The 23,604-nt window shown below is 42.6% G+C and overlaps 1 protein-coding gene across 6 annotated transcripts in view; it reads left to right on the top strand.

The window, feature by feature from the left end:
- The window catches only part of LOC112565295 (potassium voltage-gated channel subfamily H member 6-like), a 92,091-nt gene that overhangs the window by 33,051 nt on the left and 35,436 nt on the right, over positions 1-23,604 (top strand). For 3 of the 6 annotated variants that reach the window (XM_025240675.1, XM_025240673.1, XM_025240676.1), the window contains exons 4-7: positions 15,899-16,030; positions 16,431-16,694; positions 18,149-18,199; positions 20,703-20,926. In XM_025240675.1, coding sequence (XP_025096460.1) covers positions 15,899-16,030; positions 16,431-16,694; positions 18,149-18,199; positions 20,703-20,926 — 671 coding nt within the window. The remainder of the gene's footprint in view (positions 1-15,898; positions 16,031-16,430; positions 16,695-18,148; positions 18,200-20,702; positions 20,927-23,604) is intronic. The other 3 variants (XM_025240674.1, XM_025240678.1, XM_025240677.1) reach the window with 3 other exon arrangements.

Raw genomic sequence — 23,604 nt, 5'->3', positions numbered from 1 at the left:
TGGATTTTTTTAGTCGAATTGAAGCCAATTTGTCTTACCGGAATTTAAGTGCAGATAAACAGTACTTTGTAGTAGCATCGACAGAAATGGCAGATAGTTGTGGATGAGGCAAACAAGCATTGTGTGTAGTCCAGGCTGTCGGTTAGTTATTTCGCAATTCTGTTCTACTGAGGACCACACCCGAACAGTCTCACTTCATCTACTGAGCAACTGTTAGCGGGAGAAAATCTCTCCCAACGCGGTTTATTTTTACTTTAAATCGCTCTTTTGCGAAAAAAAAAGGTAATGAGCATTGGTTGTGCGGAGTTTTAATGTGGTGGAGAAGACTGGAGGCAGTTACCTGGCGAAGTGACTGGGAGGTAAACAGTCTTATTGATGACGTTGCGCACAACTCGACTCCACCCACAGTGAGTCAGCCTCGACTTGCAGTTTGAGGGCGACAGCAAGACTCACTAATATCCGCTCGATCCCTGGGTAAAAAAATGTCAAATAAATAAAGAAGAGACTGTAGGCGTCACGTGCATGGTCTTCACACTAAGATGGTTGAAACCAACGAAAAGTCATCGACGACCAAACATTTCTCTGGCAGGAAGGAAAATGATTTGCTAGTATGTAACTATACTGATTAATATTTATTTGATATTTCCATACAGGTAAAGGCGGGGACTATTATTTTTAAAATTGATCCAGTCAAAATTGATCAGTCTATCATTCTCTCACTCCACATATATAATTGTGTGTGTGAGGAGAGAGAGAGAGAGCGAGGGAATGGACGAGATACTACAATGTGTGTGTGTGTGAAGGTGTCTGGGAAAATTGTGTGTTGGAGTAACTGTTCGTATGTCTGTGTTCGTGAGATAGAGGAAGGGTTCTGGCATGTAGGTGAGCAGAACTTGTTTCTATTTTATTACCACCACATCAAACAAATACTTCAGACACTCTACATCTTCATCATAAATCTCAATACATAAACAACCAGTAGTACAAGAAGATCAATTCATACAGGGTGAGATGGAAGCCACATGCCTTAAGATGCTGTATAAGCACGAGGAACAGTTTCTTTATAATAAAGCAAAATATTAGAGATAAATAAAAAAGCAGGAAAATTGTTAACTTATCTTCATTCAAAATTTAGATAATAACTGTTGCAAAGTCATCGCCAATAACCTACTGAGCAGTCACATCGCATTTGCCTAGTCATCGTCGATGATTACATCAGCGGGCACCCGGCGGCTACATACAAAAGCTACAGGTTGCCGGGCGTCCTTCCCGACACGACCCCGACACGTGACACAAAACGGATTGCGTGGATGCTCCGGGATCGATACCCTCAAGGGGAAGCTTTTAGAGTGCTCCTGTACTTGGCTGTCTTTTGTCTATTTGTTAATCTTCCCCTGAGCAAGCTAAATCCTGATCACAAACTCCAGGATTCAGTTGGCTCGTTAGGCAGAACACGTGATCGATACCCGTGGTCACTTCGGACTCGGGTGCCGGGTGCAGACGGCGACACAATCTCACTTCATGCATGTTGCGAGGATGGGATGATTGGGGTAGATCATAAACATGTACCCTCCACAGGTGCTGGGTATTTGTAAGTGAATCACGTAGTCAAGTAGCCTTGCTGATATAAATATAAACAAGCAAGTCGTCGAAATGGAAAACACACAAACAACACATCGGGGTGTGGGTGTGGAGGGTGATCAAAGGCGCCGCCACTGTTGCCGAGAAAGTGTTATAAAGTTCACTCATTAATCTCCCAGCAGTAGTTACGGGGATGGCGACAACAAAGCATTAGCGGTGCACGAGTTCAGCATCAAAGGAAGGATGAGAAAGTAGGTATTGCAGGAGAGAAAGAAAGCCGCTACAAACGTGTATACAGGTTTGGACAATCCCTCGAGGCCATGAATAACAAACATGCCTGTGCAAATCATTTCAATCATAAGTACACTACGACACCTCTTGTATTTTTATAACTAACAGTTAAATAAGATTGTTGTTTGTCTTTCTTCCCTCCGCGACTCCCTACCCCCACTATCCTAAACTATTCATTATGAGAAAGAGTGAAGTGACTATACATCGGCGCTTGTCTGAGAGAAGTCCATTATAGTATGTGCAATGTAGATACAAACCCTCGCCATTAGACTGATTGCGGCCCACGACGGTCGACTGACCCCGCCAGCCTACTCACTCCCTCCTTCTCACGTAGCCAGAGCAGGCAGTGAGTAATTAGGACGTATCGATGTGTGCTGGGGGGACCTGCCAGCAGCTCTCCCTCCCGCCTGTCTCTCGTGCGCATGCCATACATACATATTCAGTATCCCACGTTCGCAACGATTTCTATTTCTGCAGACCTGGGTGTCCGGGGGAAACAAAAATCGAAGTCGTCTTGCACATCGGTGAGATTCCTCCGAGCTCTCAAAACGCAACGCAGGCGGTGAATAGCAGCAGGCGAGGATGAGATGGACCGTGGGAGAGGTCGCTTTTCTTTTTTTATTTATCTATTTTTTCTGATTATTAGTTTTTAAAAATCCGTGAACATCGCCCGTCGTGGCTTACGATGAGAGGGGGAGTAGAAGCAAGGGCAATAATCATGATGAAGGATACAAGCAAGGGCAATAATCATCAGGACGAAGGGTGCTTATTTTTGCCTTGACCTAACAGGAATACTTGTGCCAGCCAGCCATGGGTGCAGGATTGGGTAGCTGATTGCTAGTCACAGGAATATTTATTGCTTGCTGCTTCATTGCCGAGTGCAAGTCTCGGGACAAGCTCAGTTCTAAAAGGGTTCAAAGGTCACTAAGTATTGTGTAGAACAAGTGCTCAGAGGGTTATTGTGTAATTAGCTCACAGAGTTATTGTGTAATTTGCTCACAGAGTTATTGTGTAATTCGCTGACTTTACAAATATCAGCATGATAGAGGAGGCACAGAATGACAGAGGGGATGACCGAAGTCAAAAGACCATAATTTTATTCCTTCCTCTCTCAGTATTCATGTGCAGCTGTCCTAGGGCTCGGGAGACCACGAAGAAGACAGTAAGACAAGAGAGTTGATCACCAGTTTGAGAACTGTGTTCACTGTTCACACCGGGTGGGTTCATATGGCTGGCGCTAGCATGTGTTCTCTCGTTTTCATGGGATGAGCATGGTTGATACAAAATAACTCCATCTTCCTCGATCCGCTTAAAAAAATATCTCTTTAATTTGATCGCTCTAAAAAGTTTAAAAGTTTTCTGTCCGTGTTTTGGTGGTAGCCTTAAAAGCTTTTTCACCATTTTTTTTCTCCCTCTGAATATGTGTAAGCCACGGAGAAATGTTCTTTTACTCCATGTTTCTCATCCCTGACAACAGGCGCCCTGGGACGAAGACAACCTCCCTTGTCTCGTCCACTTCGTGCAATGTAATTTGTGCTCTGTATTGAATTCCTTCTCTCCTTCTCTCCCTCCCTCTCTCTCTCAGCATTCATTTTCTACGACAAAATAACACAAATCTCCGCCTATGTAACTTGACCTGGTGGGCGGCAGGATGTGAAGTACGCACAGCCCGTAACGCCCCAAAGGGAGACGACTTGTTTTTGATCAATCGTTGCCGCTAAGTGGCGCTGCAGAGTCGTGCCGACTGCGTAACCTTTGATCACGACAGCGTGACAGTGGAACATGTCACGCCTAGCACACTCCACGTGAAGGTGTCGTCGGTCTTTTTTACCTGTCGCGCCGGCAGAAGTAGCGCGAGGCTGTTTTTTTTTTTTTTTACCTGCTTCGACGTTGTTGTTGCACGTGCGGGGGCGTTGATGAGTTCACGGGCATTGGAGAAGGGCGGAGGTGAAGGATGGAGAAGAAGATTCAAAGAAATTCATCTTTGTCAATTTGTCAATTAGAGGACAGTCATTTTTATTAATTATTGGCGAGGGGTGTCAAAACGTATAAATATGAGACTAGAATATAAAATATTTATCCCATGACTAAAGATGGGTACGCGAGAGAGAGAGAAGGAGAGAGAGAGAGCGCGCGCGCACACATTTTTATAAAAAAGGAAACAGTTTTCACAAAAGCTGCAAACTCCCGAGTACTGTCAAAATTGTGTGAGAAAATAGTCCAGAACTGAGGGGAAAATCTGTGGTTTCTTGGAGAAGACCTCCTCCCTGTCAAGAAAAGAAATTACAGAATGGACGCAGAAACCATCGAAGGTCATCACTCAGTCTGGAGCCTTTGTCAAAAGACGCGACAAGCTAAGGGGGCGTCACGGCGGATAACGGGTGGGGATGGCGGGGAGGGGAGGCAAGAAGCTCGATGGCGGGAAGAGCGAGGGTTCAGAGACTGAACCAGAGCGAGGCTCGCTGTTCTTGGCCTCCAACCACTCCCTGCACTAGCTCTTCATCAACAGCTTGAAGTCTGGAATCTGGTGTACAAAGGACGAGATGAAACGCGCAGGCGACGTGGCTTAGCCAGCAATCCCGACACGCTTTTCCTTCCCAGAGCCCACCATCCTGATGAATCAGACGGCCAACTGTTCCAGCTTTGTTTGTTATTTATTTTTTCTTTCCTTCCTTCTTTCCTTGCCCACCTTCCTTTTCTTGCTGACTTTTTTTTCCCCTTTCTTTCTCTTAATTTTTTTCTTTCTATTTTTTTTCCTCTTTTTTTTTTTTTTAGAGTGATTTTGTTTATCCTTCAAGCGTCCTTTTCCAGTCGCTTCTCCTCCTGCTTATTTGTTTCTGACTGGGCTCAGTGTTTAGAACGTTCGTCTGGTTTTGCCCTAACGGTTTCAGAATGAACTAAACAATTGTATTTAATTCTGTTTTGATTTTTGTTTTTTGCCCAAAATGGCAACAACGTTTTTCAAGTTAGTTGGTTTTCGTATTTTTGTCTGTGTATCACAATATATCATCATTAACATAATCATCATCATCATGATGATTTTGTGTGTGTTTGTGTGTTATTGTGCGTTTGTGTGTGTGTGTGTGTGTGAGAGAGAGAGTTTTGTATGTAGTGTGTCTGTGTCAGTGTGTTTTCCAGAGCTGATCGTGTACTGTGTAGCAGATCTCCAACAGATGTTACTCGCTATTTGCAGGTTTTATTTTTATTTGTTTATTTTTTTTTTATTTAATTTTTTTTTGGTAATTATAAAACAGAATTACACATATCACTTCCCGGAAATTTGCTGCACTTCGATAACAAGCTATTTGTGTCTCTCTCTCTCAGACACACATACACACATACACACATACACCCTGTTGCCCAAAATAAGGATTATAACTATTTTGGGGAGAGAAAAATATCTAAAAATATCTATCAATATATATATCTACATACATTTTGATGTTTTCTCCGCATCTCTATTAATAGCCATGATCACGTTCTTAAGGTTCAATTTCTTCTGAACATCGCTATTTTTGTTTAGCTTCCCTCGTCTTCCGAGCCAACTGTTTGTCATGTTTATTTTTAGGTCCGGGCATCACCTCCAGGTATCGTAATCTTCTCGTAGCGGCCTTATTGAATCGATAATAACCGATAACGAGAGAGAAAGTGGCGGTGGGTGGAGGCGGTACGGAGGTTCGTTACCACCACCCTGCATTCTGATGTTGTCTCACCCCGCCCTCGTTACTCACCTTCTCCGTGTAACTGACGGTTGCAGTTTATACTTAGTTGTACTCTAATTGGCGATTACACAAAGCAAATGTCAGGTGAGTGTTAATAAGTATTCTGCCATTTTCTATAACCTCTTGTACGTTTCCTGGCATTTCATTCTGAGGCACTCGAGTTTTAGAAAGAGTTCTTCTCAAACAATTTTCAATGAGTTTCTCCTTGTTATAAGGATTTTTTCCCACCTTTTTAGACTTTCTTTGTATCCCATTACCTACTACCACCACCACCACTACCACCCTCATTTCCACCCGGTTTTGATTGTGTAATTATTTTTGCTAAACCTAGTTATATACTCCTTGAGGGAAAATGGCGAACAAAATGCACCGAGAGTGTGCTGTCAAAATGATATTGTGAAAATGAAGTCTGCAAATTTGATTTCTTATTCAGTGTCTTAAAATTTCCTCTTAAGATTACTGAGCCAGGGTGCGAATTTTCCCAGCTGTTTCATTTAGTCGACATTTACAGGGAAAGCCCGTCAGCATCAGAGTGATTTCTGGACTGAGAACTGGAGAGTGAGAAGCTTTTAGTTGTCCTTCGCTCCGTCCTGAAACGGTCGGCGTGCTCTCGGCAGCAAACGACTCTGCCATGGAAGTGGTTGCCGGGGAGGCGGCAGTTTAATGGGAGAGAAAGATTATTTATGATTTAAGTGACTTTTCAAAACTATTGCAGGCTCTCTGAAAGGTCTTCGGTTATTTATTGCATCTTTCATCGGTATTAACGTCGGCGTAATCGAAGTTGTCACCATTGACATCATCGCTGTTACCATCATTATCGTCGTCGTCAGATCATCATACCACCTTTATGTGTCATGTGGAAAATTCTATGAAATGTGTCACATTCATTTGCTAACGCTTCATGAAAACCATAACGGCTATTTTGTGACATGCTAAAAGCTGTAGAGTGGTTGGTTGAGTTAAAAAGAACCTTTTATTACTTGAAGTTCACAGAATGAATATAAGACTTTTTGCTCTGAGTCTCCTATGATGGTGACCGACATTTTACAGACAAGGCATCGAGGTGAATACATGGGATGTGATGTCCACGGCCAGAGTGTACTTTGGTGGTGACCGCTGCCATCGATGATGAAGAAGTCAGTCTGACAGTGAAAAACTAATCGTTGTTTACCTAGCACTATGGCTGTTCTTGGTAACAAACGCGTGTAAAATGACAAATTTGATCAATAGCGCAATAAAGTACTGTGAGGGAGTCAGTAAGATGCCGACATCGCAGTCACGTGGTCATGACATCATTGCTGAGGTCAAGATTAATGGAGATAATTATGTTAGATGCATGCAAAGACTTGCAGAGGTCAGACGATTATTCCATCGCACTGAGAATAATGTCCCCTTGCTGCGTGCTACCCCCGCCCTTGTAAAGCAAGACTCAAGCACGACGACTTAACCCTCGGTGTAAGTGGCGAGAGCAGGTCCAACAGATGTGACCTTCCCTCTTTTTTTTTTTTTTTGTGGGAGAATCCATCACCAAGGTAACCAATTAAATTCAAACAGATACCAGAACTATACCGTGGAGGTGGTGTTTTGAAACATGCCGGCTACCTTGGTCCTCCCAGCCAGCAGCTAGAGACAAGAACTGGTGCCAGTGCTGTCAGGTCGTCTGATGTTTTGTTGTTAGCACTCGCCTGTTCCGCATGATAAGAGGTGCGCGCGCAATCAAAAGGTCACCGCGTCTGTCTGCAACCTTGTTTTTACACCACGACAGGGCTGGGATGGCGCTGGTGGCAGCAAATTACAAAGTCTATTTCTGGCCACGATTGTAGTCGAATGGATTAATTTCTCTTAATGAATCTCTTGTGTTCGTGCTGATAAAACCGCACTTGAGATAGGCTTGCCACCGACACGAGGCCGCGCACACAGAGCGATAAGTAAAGTGATATTATATATATGTGCGTGTGTGTGTGGATACTTTTTTGTGGCGGTCGAAAGCCACAGATAAAACGTAAACCCTGAATAGCTGACCTACCCAGCTCCCCATCCCCTTTCCTCCAAGGAGGTCGTTTCGCCATGACAACGCTTGGAGATTGACAGGTCTCGGGTTTGATCGTCATGGAAACCGCCTGTCGCGATTCAGTGCTGGAGGACAGTGGACGGTTTTCTCCTGTGGTTTCCGCGAGGCGCGAGCGCCGAGTCTCCTGGTCAGCTGTGACGTCAGTTTGCACCTGCCTCCCAGTGAGCTGTGACGTGACAGTTTGCACCTGTCTCCCAGGGAGCTGTGACGTGACTTTTTCACCTGTCGCCAACGCGCACTAAGACGAACGCTTCCCGCTGACAACGCCTTATTGAAAAACAAACAACAACAAAAGATCGGCTGCATACAAAGCTGCAAACAAATGTCAGAAATCGATTTGTCATTTGCGTGCAGAGAGTGTGAATGCGTGAACCTGATATGTCAAGCTTCACTTTCTTTTTTTTGCTTTGTTTTTGTTTTGTTAGTTGCTGTGCAAGCTTGAATGTACAGGGATGACTGACTGGATAGACAGAGTTTTGGTCGAAAGAACTATTATTATTTATGTTAATTTTTGTACACACTAGGATGTACAGTGGACTGATGTGGGGAACAGCGGAGGACTGATTTGCTTTTCTAAGTCCTCCCGTTAGAGTAAAGTATGTCAAACGAATCTTGGTTATTTTTCTTTTTATCATTCATTGCTTGTGATTGTTGAAATTTAGTAATTTCAATTTGTAGTTAGTAGATTACAGTCTTCTTTCTTTCTCTTAACTAGATCACCGGCTAACACAGACACACACACAGAGATAGTGAGAGGGGGAAAAAGTCAGGATGAACTTTGCAGTAAATCTCATTATATATATTTATATGAAGGATATATCTTTTGTAGCAAATCGTTTATATTTGTTTGTGTATTGTGCAGTAGAATATGTACCTGCATAAAAGTAGTGATTAGCTATTAGTCATTAGTCATTAGCTATTCTCTCTCTCTCTCGTGATAAGAGAGGTGTTGACAATAACTTTCAGACAGGTCATGCGGCCTTGATTATGTCACTAGGCAACCCAGGATAACGGCGGTCGACTCTAGGTGTCGTTTGAAGCTAAATTTTGTGCAATTAACTATCAAATGTATTATTAAATACTAAAGAGAAATATAAATATTAATTAATTTTTCACGGTGCAATATGCTGCTCAGCAATCTTATTGTTATTGTTGTTGTTGTTATTATTATTGGGAGCCCTATTCAGAAACAAAGCATGTCTTTAAATTCGTTAATTTTAAATAGTTGCCTTTTTTTCTGTTTTTTGCACCTTAGTGTGTTGCATTGTGCGCTGGCTCACAACAGCCAACTAAGAGTTTGTCCTCTTGTAACCTGAGGCGACAATATAAAAATTACAACACGTCAGGTTCGCAAAGAAAATTAACACTTTGGGTGGTAAAGTGCTCGCCGACCAAGGTTCTGTGAAACTGCTCCCCTGTGGACATCAAAAACAGTTCACCAAGAAAGACGAACCTGCCTCCTTCACAACCGCGACTCATTAACCGACGGCTGCAGAGGGTGGGATCGTGAGCGACATCTGCAACATCTTACAGTTTTTGTCTTCCATAGCAGAACAAGAATGTAACTCAAATGATGAGTACACAGCCCTCCACCTCTCTCCTGAGAAGCGCACACCCTCCCCAGTGTCTGAACATTGCCTGTAAAATTCTATATTTTATAAAATACATTTTTTAGTCTTGGCTGGCTGTGTGTCCCGCTGATTGTCATTCATTTTTTTATATTTGGTCCTGTCTTTCTTTCGTTCATTAATTCATTCTTTCTTCCTTGCGTTGTATTTTTCTGACCTCATAGGTTTCAGTCATTTCGACTGAATAGCCGCCATCAAAGCTCCGTCCTGAGGGAGAAACGCATGTCGGCTCTTGATGAATTCTTGCTTTGCTCATGGAAAGAAGGCATTGCGTGCTCAGCACAACATCCCCGAAGGCTTCGTACTGAGATGTCTTTTTTTTTTCAAAAAATGCAAGCGAATTATCTCGACCCTTGGACAGCTGGTGGTGACGTCCCCTTGGAGGTCAAGAAAAGGACAGGGAAATGTATGAAGATTAGGTCGAGAAAAACACAGTATTTATTCGCTTGAACTATTCCGCTCAAAGCCAAGAAATAAAAAAAAAAAAGCTTCACCCCTTCACCCACCCAAAAAATTCTGAATGTGAGGTATTATCATAGCCAGAAAAAAGATAAATACAAGCAGAAAATAAATCAATAAGAGAAAATTTAGAGAAAGAGTTTACAGCTGATTTCATTCTGAAAGTCGTTGATCATGCCTTGAGGAATGGCGACGAGTGCTGAGAACCGGCGACATACAGATATGAAATGTCAGGCCTTTCCCTCGCCCCGCAGGGCAAGTCATCGGTCGAGTGGATTTTTGTGGAAAAAAAAAGAATACCTAGCGCCGGGAGAAGAAAGGCCGCGGAGGCCGCAAGAGTGCAGGGTTGTGTGTGCCCGCGAGGAAGCTCGCCATCATGCTTATCATTTGCTCTTTTGTGGTGGCGCTGCCTCTCGCCTCCATCAGGGCATCTTTAACATCTTGTATTTAGCCGGTCGGAAATGGTAGAGACGGTGAGCCCTGCGTGGAACTTCAGCTCCGGAGCCTGGCTCATTCTGTGCACGTGCTGCTGACGTCATGCGAGCCTCGACCACGCTCTTTGTTTCTCTTGTCCCTCCATCCTACTCTCACGTACCTCAGAGTGCACCAACCTTTGTACTCGTTTATTAATATCGTCTGTTGTATTGGGGGCTGATAAGGGATATTATTTTCTCGACCTTTCTTTTCCATCGCTCTATATATATATGTGCAACATTTTTCTTAAAACGCGGGTGAGTTTTATTTTCAGCAGCTTAGAGGTATAATGGAGCACTCACTCTTCCAGGTGCTTCTAACAGTTGCTTTGTGTGGAGACACAGGTAGAAGGACTAAAACTTTTTGACATTGGTTACATCAGTTTGTGTGCATGTGAGAGAGAGATAACTCACTTCAAGTGCACCCTGGCACCTACGGAACCAGCGGCGATAGTCCGACTGTCGCCAACCTTTACTCAGAAAATGTAGTGCACTTTGAGTTAATTAACCGACATAGAAATAACTCGCTGGTTGTTTTCAAGGAACCGTTGTAATGAAGCGAACGGGGAAGAGTTTGTGCTCCAGTGAGCTCGTGGAGGAGAGACAAAGCCAGAAGACGTTTTGCTTTGAATGCTGTGGAAGTGAGCGAGCTTGTCCACTATTTCAGTCCTTCTTTTGTGAGTCTGAGCACTTGCTCAAGGGATGAAAAGAATATTTCTTGGACATTTTGTCATTTTTGCGATAAATTCTGTTAATTCAACTTACGTCCCATGAAAAGTTCTACGGGGCACTACCTTGACCAGAACATTGACCTTTTGTTTGCTTGCGCTTCGCTCTCTCTCTCTCTCTAATACACATTTTTTCTACTTCATTTGTAAAATTGTTCAAGACTAAAGGAAAACACTCTACCGTCCATTATCAGTCATCATTACAGGTCTTTCTCTCTTCTTCCCTTTCACAAACCTGGTCTTTCATTAGTTCCAAAGACAACATGACTATTAGAAGATATTTTCTTGCGTAATGATGACCATCTGTCGGGAAAGTATTGTATTTTCGCGAGTTACTTTTCTCAAAAGACAGAACTGTCTATCCCTGTCGTATGATTGTAGGTTTTGGTAGACATAGAGGAATATGAGGACAGAGAGTGCGAGATAATGAAAAACTTAGGTCGTGATCAGGAGGCGCCACTGAATTGCAATGGTAAGGTTCGTAATCTTAACTCTTCAGCGAGAGTGAACAAAGAGCATTCCAAACAAGGGAATACAAGCTAAAGTCTGAGGTAGAAGAAATTTGTATAGTATATCCATAGGTCAATGGCTGCAGTCTCGGGTACGTACAGTCAGGTGACGTCCCTCTGCGCGAGTTCATCGTTTCACGGGTGAGCAGAGAGGTCCCCGAGGTTCAATACTTGCCTCGCCGTCCTAAAACTTTGCTTTGATCAACAGCCTCATCGACAGTTGAGAGCAGGATTGAAAGGGGGCGGGAGACATGAAAGGAATAGGTTTGGGATATGTAATGTATGGATCTTTGCGCCTTTTGTCTGTAAATGAGGTTGCTCTGACATTGGCATTGACTTTAATTAGGTGTTATCAATAGACCAGACAGAAAATCTTCTATCAAATTAACTTATTGATTTTTCTGACGAAATAGTCACTGACCTAAATTGTTGTCGGATTATCCAGTCAATTAGCTATAGTTTTTTTTAAACCTGACCCATCAGAAGACTGCCTCGAGAGTTGGCCACGTCAACGTTATCTCCATGTGTGATAAAAGAAAGGTGAAAGAAAACAACATGAAGAGACCAAGCTAGAACTAGGGAAAAGTTAACCCAAACTTCAGCAATTGTTTTGATGATTGACAGGTTGTAAAATATCACGGCAGTAAATACTAACTGTCTTCATATCTCCAGCCCCACGAGGTCAAGCTGCAGGTCTGGGGAAGCAGTCCACTGACAGCATCCAGCCTGAAGACAGCTTGAAGCCCACCGAGACGACTTAAATTGTGGAGCATAGTCAATACGGCCTAGCCTGTCACGCATTGTCACGACGATCCAACTTGTCAGACATCTGCAAGTATAAACTGTCGAGTATGGTGGCGGTGCCAGACCAGGCGACGTCAAGTGTGTCACGTGACTGTCAAGGAAATCCTCTTTATCAACTCCTTGGTCTCGATTATCAGGGCTGGCCGCTCCACGTGTCGGTCTGGCGTGACTACAAAAGATGACAAGTGTTGAATCACTGTCGAAGACACTGACCTCCCCTACTCAGGAATCTTGTACAAAAGGACAGGTGATTAGACAGCAGGGGAGGGGGAGAGTGGAGAAGGTTAATGCCACCGGAGCACTGGTCTATTAAAGTTGTTTTGGCCGAGTTCCTATTGCTTACCCGTCTGTGTCAAACAGTTAATTTGCCACGTCTGTATCAAACGGTTCGTTTGTCAAACAGTTCATTTGGCCTGTCTGCGCAAAACAGCTAATTTGTTCGTCCGTCAGACAGTCGACTGTGTGTCAAGCAATTCATTTGACCGTTTGTGCCAAACAGCTGCGAACACGCAGTCATTTTCAATATCATTCAAGACAATCATTGACAGAAAGGAGACCACCATACGATACTTTGTCATAATTATAACCCAAAATAAGGCAAAACAATTTTTTTTAAATGAACTTTTATCGTCACCATCAGGAAAAAGTAAGAAATTGTAAATGGCATAAATTTTTGGAAACAAATCCTAATCATCACATTCATCTCTTGGTTCTTACCAGTTAAAGAACTGTGTTTATCTCCCGGTACTGTGCTTTAGGAAAGGTCAGCGGAACTTGATATGAAAATGAATATAAGTCTCCAAGGTTTCAAGTAGTGAGAACTGTTGCAACCAGACTTAGTGAAGTCGACTCTAGAGCAGCAGCTTTTATTTTCAAGATTTCCACATGCACACCCGCCCAGGAGTCGCGTACGGTCGGTGACGACATACTTGGCGTTGGTCTGAATGTCTGTAGAACTCTCAGCCGGTTGTCCGGCGGCTACCGACACTCCAGGAATCAGAGAGGAATGGACTGCTGTCTGAGGTCGCATGCTGAAGCCCTGAGTTTAGTCGCTGTTGTTGTTCTGACTTCACGGTATCGATCACAAAGCCCCGGCGTCCTCAAGGCTCGCTAATGTAGATTGAACTTGATGTGCTGTGTGGTTCTCGTGGTTTGACCAGACCCTCGGTAGTTGTCCCTTTTCTCCTTCGTCTGTCTTCCTCCCTCAGTATGTCTGTAAGTGTGTGTGTGTGCGCGCGCGCGCGTGCCTTAACATATTTTTGCATTTCAGTAAACTTATGTTTACGTTCTTTCGAATAGCGGGATTTAAGGTAAGTCAGTATTACTGATTACGAGAGAATAATGCATATGCATGTATCACACACGCACACACACACACTTACATATAGTACACGAGGGTCAAGGGTTTGGTACGTCGTTTGAATCTTATCATCATGAATTAATTGAAGAGGCAAGGAAAATGACAGTTTGGCGCTTAAATGATAGACACTGTTGTTCTGAATTGTTTCTGCAAAACAGTAGTTTACTTGCAATCACATCTCAGGCACAGGTGGGTACAAGGAGGCCGCCATGTTTGGTTGTCGAGTGACGTCATCGATCTCAGTTGGCGTGAGATTCACTTTCAGTCCTAAAAGTCTGTTGGTGAGAACTCTGGCAGCCATACAGTTTCGAACCCGAGTACAGCAAGAAAGAGATGAAAGAAGTGGAGGAAACCACCGAAAGCCTTTCATGTCACGTGGTGTCGCTCGTGAATTAGAGTTAGTTTACTTTCTTTCGCGAAAGACTACGAAACATGGCGTCCTTTGAGAGCGTACTCGCAGTCGTAACTAGATGTCACCAACACGACTGTAACTAAGCAGTTCGTTTGAAAAACAAAATTTCTATTAAAAACTATTCAGAGCATCAGCATGACACTGACCCAAGTCCAACTTGCCATTTCGCTTGCCTTTTTCTTTAAACTCATTGGCCGGAAGGCTAGTAAAGATCTTGTATGTCAGATGTTGCTTTTCCACCGACGAGTGTAGAGGACAGGAAATTCGGCGTGTCATCGGCTTCATTATTCTCCTAATATGAATAGCCAGAGGCAAAGAAGATGCTCAGAAATACGAGTGTTAAATGAGAGTAAGAGTGGGCGTGGGATGACAATGGAGACAATTTTAGTTTCCTCTTACTGCCCCTTCTGCTCCTTGCATTCCTCCCACCCTGGGTCTTGTCCTCGGTGTTACTCAGTCAACGCCCACACACAGCTAACAACATCTTCGCAAGTTGCATGACAGGCAGAAAATCCAACACGAGCTGTAATCTCGACGATTTCTTCAAAACCTGCCTTGGACTCGATTTTTAACAATTTTAATATTGCTTGGCTTTGTTTTTAAAGTTTTCATTTATTCAGAAAAGTGCTTTGTTTGGGAAAGATTAGTACACTGAAGTAACATTTTATCGTACGTGTATACTTGTCCTGGTCATTCTCTACCTACTTCACATTTCCAAGTCGTTATAAATCTGAGCTCTTTCTGAACACCGGGAATTTTTTACAGTGCAGATGACAAGCGAAAGCCCCATCTCCTGCCCTTTCTTGATGTACGAGTATGTCCTGGTGTCCGACTGGTGTAAAAAGCATTCATTATCCGTTGGTGACGTCAAGAAGAAAATGGCTGCTGGGAGCGTCGCACATTTTGCGGCCGGAACTCCGGGTGTCCCTACCTTGCTGCCAGCGCCTGTTGAGTGCCGAGGTCTTGGTGTCAGATTTCGGTTTCAGACCAACTGACGGCAGAAGCCCTGCCATTAGATGAAATGTCTACCTTGGAGTGATGGGCTTGCCTTCATATTGCGCGCCACGTGAATGTAGCGAATTAAGCGGTGTGGGATGGCACTCTTTTGTGCCGGAGGCTGGGGAGGAGGGAGAAAATAGCAGACTCTTTGCCCTTCCCACCCCTAGCGACTCCCTTAACTAAAAAAATGACTGGCCTGATTGTTGTCGGGAATGTTTGTTTGATCAGCACTTTGCATCTGATTGAGTGTACACGTGCTGGTTAGATTGATTAATAATTACCTTTTTGTGGGGTTAATGCGAACAAATACATTTTGTAGCGTATGCTGTCACGGATGGTCAAATTAATTTGTTGGTCGCCATGTTAACAGGGGATAATACAGATTTTTGTGTGTCAGGTGGGGTAAGTCCGGAACAGACAAAAACCTGAAAGTAGAATTGTGTTAACGACCATCCTTGCAGTAGGATGTCAACATATTTATTTCTCCACTTACACGCGGTCTAGTTGGAAGAAAGGAGAACATTTGAAGATTCACGTGTAGTAGAGTGAGTCGACAATTATTTTAAGGTTTCCTCGCCTTTTCGTAAATTATTATTTTCCTTGGAGTTTTATTTCATTGTTTCCCTGATCTGTGAATATTTTTTGATGGTTTAACTAAGGGAAGTAACAGCTACTCACCGGATCTGAGCAAGTCAGAGACTTATTATTTCCCTTCACCTGGCCCGGGATCGTCTTTTCTGTGTTATGAATTCTTGTTTCTTTGTATAAAGCGATGATGATGATGATGATGATGATGATGATGATGATGATGATGATGATGATGATGATGATGATGATGATGATGATGTGTGTATTTTTCAGGCTCCAAGTTCCTGTGCAGCGTGCTCGTGGCTCCTGTCAAGAATGAGAATGGAGAGATAATCATGTTTATTATCAACTATGAAGACATCACAGACACTGCCGCGAAAAATGACATCAAGAAATTTCAAAACAGTGAGTGGACATCGATGGTCTAAAGCTTGGTATATGCGGTAGGCATCTGCGGTCTAACAGGTGGACACTATTGATGATAGGTATCTGTGTATGAGATGGTAATCTGTCTAAGAATAGGTATCGGCGGCAACTGTAATAGACACAAAGAACAGACATTTCAGTCTTTCTTATCAATTGTCTTTTCTTTGGGCAAAAAAAGTTGCATCATGAACGACGAAGTGAGTGTTGGATGTTACACAGCAGTTTATTGATAATAAATTACACAACAACATTCCTTCGGTGGATCGGGTTGCCTCCTTCTGGTCAGTAGCTGGTCTGATTTCCTGAAATCAAAGTCTTTTTCACCCAATGTCTATCTTTTCCATGTTTCACCCATTGTCTATCTTCCTTGTTTTTCCAGATCGCCATCAGAGCTTCAAGCTGCGTCTGCCGTCCATACGAAGGGACATTCGTTCCAAGGCGAAGGCCATCGAAAAGATCCCGGATCCAGAAAATCCACCCATTCCGGAAGAAGCGGTCCCCCTAAGTCAGTTAGGGTCAGAGGACAGCGACCTTGGCAGAGGGGAGGATAGGCTAGGTGCCCAGGACAGACTGATTGGGGAAGATGAGGAGAAAGATGATGGCGAGAAATGGGAGGACGAGAAAGATGAAAAACCTTACACAGGTAGGAAGTGTGCGGAGGAAGCTGTCTAGTGTCGGGGGTAAAGTTCGTGGATGAAAGTGAAGTCGGAGACTGCATGAATCCGATTTTTAACATTTTCAAACGTTGCAGAAGTACTTTTAATGTTATTTAACTTAACGTGGAAAGGCATTGAGATTAAAATTTATTAGAAAACAAATAAATGTCTTTCGAGAAACAGAACTGGTACAACACACATTTCCCCTGGGCTCGGTTTTATACGAGATCTTAAAAATAAATCTTTAATTGCAACTTTCAAGTGCAAGGGGACTTCTCTAAGTTCGGTCTGAACAGTCGACTTGCCACATTTTTAAAACTTTTCATGCAGCCCAACCCGTTGTACGGAATCCTATCACGATGACCCAGTCGTCTTATTTTCAGATTGTTCAAACTTTGCAATTTTCAAAACTTTAAACTCAATCAACGGGTCACTTTAGTGTGTTCGTGTGCGTGCGTGCGTGCTTAAGAAACAAAAAAGAGAGGTTTTGTAAGTTTTAATGCTTAGACAACACGGTGATGAGGTTTATAGGTGCCTTGAACGTGTTGACACAAACCAAGGCATGAGACAATAAAATTCTGTGTAGCATTATCAAGCTCCATCCTGTTTGTTGCTATTACGATTTCATTAATGACGTTGATGTGAGTCGATAAAAGATTCTGCAGTCGTTTAGTTCTTCTTTCCTTACTTTCTTCGTTCGTTTGCTTTGTGTGTGTATCTATATATATACACGGAATTTTTTTTTTTTAGTCCGCTCTCTTTAATCACACTTGGGTTTTAAGAGAACAGCTTACAGTAAGATTTTCAGGAAAGCATATCTGAAAACGAAATGAGAGTAAACAATTGAAATGAATCCAAAATAAATAAAATTTTTCATAAACAGTGTTGGCTTTGTGCGAGATGCGGAGTTCTGCAAGTACTAGAGTTAACTCCCTTGCCCCTGCCAGCTCGCCCTGGGAGCGACTGGACCAGCACAACAGTCTTCGTGTCTGTGCTGCCAATGTTTCTTTAATTTTTTCCCCGATGTCTTTGGCAATAAAGTCTATTAAAATTCCGAGCACGGTTGCTTCATTAAGATTGTCTTAGATGAATAATGGCGGAATTGTGATCCAGGCAGTTTGCCTTATCTTCTTCACGACAGACATTGTATTGTTGGTATTGTGCGTGTTTTTTTTTTTTAAAGCTTGGCAATGAAATAAGTGTTGTAACTTGTGCACAAGTGTCAAGCAACACGTGAAATTTAGTTTGCACTTCCATAGAAGAAATAGGTAATAAAAGAAAGCGTTACTGTTGCCGTGGGAGGATAGGTAATGCAGTCAGTATTGCAGCAGTAATAACACGAAGTGTTACATTCAGTATGTTGTTGCAGTATTTGTGTTTGACTTTGTGTTGTGTTGTGTGTGTTGTGTGTGACTGTCTTCCATGTGCTTGCTTCTTGCAGTTTCTTTTGTGTTCCACAAAGGCCGGCCCCGTGCCCACACATTAGACTTATGTGAGTAATCAGTCAATCATCTACTTACTACAGGCAAAGGGTTTACAATCACTTTATTTCCAAGCTTGGTTTCGGTGCACGGTTGGGATTTTGAAAAACTGTCATCTGTGAGTTTTGCACATTCTTCTTTAAGCTATTGTTTGCTTCGCTTGCTTGCATGTACAATCTTAAGCAAGTAGCTTTGAGTCTTGCAATCGTCATCATCAGCATGACCACCATCAATATCATAAGCTGCAGTCAATATCATTATCATATTTGTTATCAGGAGTGTCAACAATGTAGCATTACTTAACTTTTCATTGTTTTTTAATTGACTGCAATGTCTGCAAATACATGTTGTAACAAGAAATACTACAAAGAAAATTTAATAAAACAAAATTTGCTATTGAGACATGGTTTGAAATATTTGTTAAAATTTATAAAGAAAATGTTGTTTTTAATCATTCAGCGTCAGTATCGTTATCTGCATGTACTTTTATATGCATCATATCGGTTTTATGTACGTTTTTCTCTGTTTTTTTTTTTTTTATTAATGTCACGGATGTGATATCTGCTTAAAAAATACAAATTTTAAAGTTTAAACACTCTTGCAAGCAGAAAGTCTCTATCGTTTCCTTAACAATGGCTTTGCTCTCATGTAGTATTCATCAGGCCTATGAAAAGATCCTTTTCTTTTACAAGTTTATGTCCCCCCACCAAAAAAAAAGTTTCTCCTCACTCTCTTTGTCCTCTCTCTTTTCTCTCCAGTCTTTTCATTCTTCCAGTGGTAATCCACGCATGTAAATACATGTAGTACACATGTAAATACATGTAGAACATTGCCTCTGTCTGTGTGTGTGTTGCACGTATCTATACACAAAGCATTGATGTCAGTAAACAATTGATTCATTGCATAATTCATCGTCCTGCGCTTAATTAAATCCATAGAAATGTGGAGACATGTGGATGCACGTTTGTGGCCAAGTCTGGCCAAGGTCTGATCTCATCGTCATGTAGAAATCATAGACAAACTTGGCCAACGTTCGTCCATATTTCTCCAGGAGCTCAGAGAAATACTCAGAGCCTTGGCCGTCTGTTCCAACTTAAAAAAAACTGTAGGTTTGAGAAAAAGAAGGAGAGGGAAATTTTAATCCATTCGTCTTAAAATATTTTTTTAAGAAAACCGCTTATGTTTTATGACTGCCATGCAATAGAGTCCGGAGAACGCGAAAAAAAAAATTCATTGGCAGGGAAACAAAAACATCAGAAAAATGAGAATGTGCGATTCCTGAAATAAACTCCATGTAGAGCTAGTCGAGATGAAGGTCAAGTTAATTCGTCATGGTATTGTTATACTCCCCCTTATACCTACCCCCAGCTTTCACAGGATGTTATTCGGGCTGGTGTATGGGGACGAACGAATGAATGTGTTATTGTCGGCAGCCTTCATTTTATTTTCCATCATGACTGAGAAGATTATTGATTTCCTTTTGTGCACACCACGAAAATGTAGTTGATGCTGTCAACATTCTGAGCAAGACCCAAGGTGTTTGCTTTTAGGGTTTTCATTAGCCATGCCGACATCTTCCAGACGGTCTGGTGACATAAAATATTGCAATCTGCTGGGAAATCTTTGCTTCCTTTGTGTTTATTATATTTTATTTTCCCTAGAAATTATTATTCTTTTTATTCGTAAATTCAATTTTGAATTTTACTGAACAGAGAGAGATTTTCACTGTAAAGGACATCCCTTTTTGGTCATGTGTAATGAGACTTGATAAATCTGTTCTGTTAATTCTTACATTGACAACCATCTGCAGAACTATTTCTTATTTCTTAGTGTGGGAGTTTTGAAGAAAACAGTTGGTAATAGAAAGCTTAGTCTATGCATGAGTTTATTGTGCTACTATCTGGGCGGACGAATCCACACACACACAAACAACCATTTGATTTTAAGATGGTGTCCCGCGGCAAGTTTAGTCGTTTTTGTTCTCTTGGTGATGGGAGGAAGGAGCCGTGAAAGTAGTAATTATGAAAGACAGTGATATTTTCACTGTTTCACTAATAGTGCGGCTACTTCCTTAGGACACAGATTATTTGGGATAAAACAAGATTTTTTTTATAGGCATAATGTGCTCTTATTTTCCATGGAAATTAATTGTTTAAGCGTCCATCTAATTTCAAGAATCTTCTAACATCGAGAGATGCCAGAATGAAATTCTGCTGTCACGTAGAAATAGTTTTCTTATCTAGCTAAAGCACTTGTCCAGGGATTCGAACCTAAAATACGACACTCCCTCCCCTACTGTGATATCAGTAGTATGGAGTTATTGTTGAGAGATTATAATAATGTCAAGTATATTTTTCGATAATGATTAGTGCGGATAAGATGCGGAGCCAACCATCATACCTTGTAAAGATACAAAAATGAAATGAATTTAGTACAAAGGTCACATAACATGCGAGGTGTATTATGCCAGAGGATGAATAAGATTTTCCTCTAAGCTTTTCTCGCCGTTTTCAGCAGGTCCTACTCGAAATCACGTGAGACCGCAGGTGGGTCAGTCGGTCAGTGACCCGGAGCTGGGTCGTCACCAGATGAAGCAGATGTCCGGCAGCGTGGTCAGCCTGTCAGGAGACGACAGCAAGAAGCACCCGGAGCGGGACGGGGTGGCCTCCTCCGCCAGGGGCCTGCTGCTGCCCAGCGTCCAGAACATGAAGCAGAACGTGTCGGAGAAAGTTGCACAGGTGAGACCTATACCTGTCTGTCCAGTTCTTCTCTCCGTCTACAGGTGTGCAAATACATCTTTGTCTGTCGTTCTTACTACAGTTATTTCATTTAATCGAATATTTATATCGTGTAAACATGTGTCTGTTTGTCTGAGTTATTTCATTTAATTAAACATTTATATCAAGCAGCATTGCACCAGGTAGACTGCACTCTGCGCCGGCGAATAAAGACTGAAAAACACTAGCAATGACCTGGTATAGTTCACTGAACTGCATACTGCCAGTAAGAGAGATGAGCAAAACTAGAATATGTTGAAAAAAAGTCTTTTTAAATTATGAATGCATGCTTCTGTAGGTAATATTATGTCTATCTGACTGTAGATATGAGCGTCTGTCGGTGCAGGCAGGTATAAATAAATACAAGTCTGTTCTTTTTCTTCACGTGACACCTGTTTACAGGGCCGGCTGTTTTCTCTTGATACAGCCCAGGTTGATGGCTCCACGAAAAACACACGTACGCACTTACACACATACACACGTGCGCACATACACAAGTACACACGTGCGCACGTACACACATACACACACACATACACACACACACACTCCAGTTTTAGTCAAGAATTGCCGTCTTTTATTCCCGGTCTTCGAAATCGCTTCGATATATTGTTTGATCCGTTCCCATGTGCCTATTCAAAACCTAGTTTTTAATTAATAGAAATAATTTAAAGTCAGTGGCAGCTCACTGGTTCAATCATGACCTCTGTAAGTTCTTCTTCACCCTGTATTTTACACTGTCATTTGTAAATTGGACATTTCCTCTTTGTATTCTTTGTAGCTAATGTTGTTTTTTGTCTAACCCTCAGAAGAGAAACAAAATGTAATTAGAGCATGAAGCAGGGAGCATTCGTTGGCTAGGTGTAAACCTCTAGAGTGTAGTCAGGGGTGGGCTTTATTTCAAGGGGCCGCATCTAGAGGGCCGGACTAATATAGTAGTCATACTGTGGCGGGCCATTCATTTCCCAACCTCTAGAGTGTAGTCAGTGCTTTATTTCAACCTCTAGAGTGTAGTCAGTGCTTCACCTCAGTGAGGTGGTTGCGTTTAAGCTCTCGGCGACTGATGCGCTCAAGCTAAACAATTTTGCTTGGAAGCAAATTATTGGTGATTGATAGTGCAAGCAGGTGCCAGTAAATAAATTATGCATCTCTTCCGTCAAATTTTACGGAGATATACACGTTAATAGTCCATTATCAGGAATGTAATGAGAGTCAGATTTGAGAAGCCTTTGTTCTGGCCTGCTGACAGTTTGCACCTGTTCATACGACTTTGACCTTCGTTGTTTCCGTGAAGGGAGTATTAATTTCTCAGTCACCGCGGCTCGTTGGCGGCAATAACATCATAAAATCTCTTGTCCATGCAAATGCTGAACAACGAAAGCAACCGGAACAGAAGCTGCTTCGCCGTTGTTGGCCTGGATTGTGATATCGCCTGCTGTCCTTTCCTTCCTTCCATCCTCGTGACTTGTGCTCGTTTGCATTGAAGATCGAATCTGGTGTCGTCAAAGGAGAATCCTGATGGGAGAAATATCACATTAATCCTTTGCGTCATCCTTTTCTACTTGGTAAATAGGTTTTCGTGACTTGGTGTGGACAACCTGAAATGCAACTTATCCAGCGAACACTTGGCAGAGAGTAGAACTGCTTCAGAGAGTTTGCTGTCATGTCGGCAGTAACTTCACATAATCGTGGGCAACATTGTGCCAGCGCCACCTGTCTGCTGAGTTGTAGCAGTGTTCGGCAACCGTCACCAAATGATGTTTGAGACATCAACGTTTTGTGTAGTCCATAATGCAGTATTTTGAGTAACATTGGCGAGCTAAACTTCATAACTAGAGGTGTTGGAGTAGGCTTATTACGTCATAACCACACTCTCAGAGGTGAGCTTGGTGCGTCAAGCTACAGCTTATCTACGTCTGTCGTTACGTATACTAGAGGTGTTGGAGTAGGCTCGTTACGTCATAACTAGAGGTGTTGGAGTACGTCATATGGAGTAGGCTCGTTACGTCATAACTAGAGGTGTTGGAGTAGGCTCGTTACGTCATAACTAGAGGTGTTGGAGTAGGATCGTTACGTCATAACTAGAGGTGTTGGAGAAGGCTCGTTACGTCGTTTGGAGTCGTTACGTCACGGTTGAGTAGGAATGTGTTGGACGTTATATAAAGTAGGAGTTTGAACTAGAGGTGCTAGATAACTGACGTTACGTCAACTTGTTGAGTAGGATCGTTACGTCATAAGTCTTGCCGACTGACGATACCAATCACAAGCAGAACTGCTTTGTCTAACATCGAGGTGACGTACGAAGAAATTTCTGAGAGTTGCTCAGAGGAAGATCCCAAACTACAGAGTTGCATGTTGCATGTTGCTGGCGGAGCAATTGGTGTCAAGGTCTTGTTCGCGAAGAAGCGGGCCATGGCTTCAGGATAGAAAATAATTCTTTTTTTTTCTTTTGGCTTCGTGATGTTGAGTAACCATTTGTTTTTCTCCAGGCCTTTCAGAGTCGGGAGGAGCAATGGCTGAGGGGGGAGGATTTTGGGGAGGGTTGATGCTGGCAGGGAGAGGTCAACTGCCGGCAGCTTTTAGCCGCCACTTAGCACGGGGGGGTTGGTTGGGTCTCATTATCTCCACGGCACGCCTGG

Source organism: Pomacea canaliculata, linkage group LG5 (assembly GCF_003073045.1).
Source record: "Pomacea canaliculata isolate SZHN2017 linkage group LG5, ASM307304v1, whole genome shotgun sequence".
In the NCBI taxonomy this organism is placed as follows: Eukaryota; Metazoa; Mollusca; class Gastropoda; order Architaenioglossa; family Ampullariidae; genus Pomacea; species Pomacea canaliculata.
Note: the sequence above shows the minus strand (reverse complement) of the source record. Positions and strands in the feature narration are given on the sequence as shown.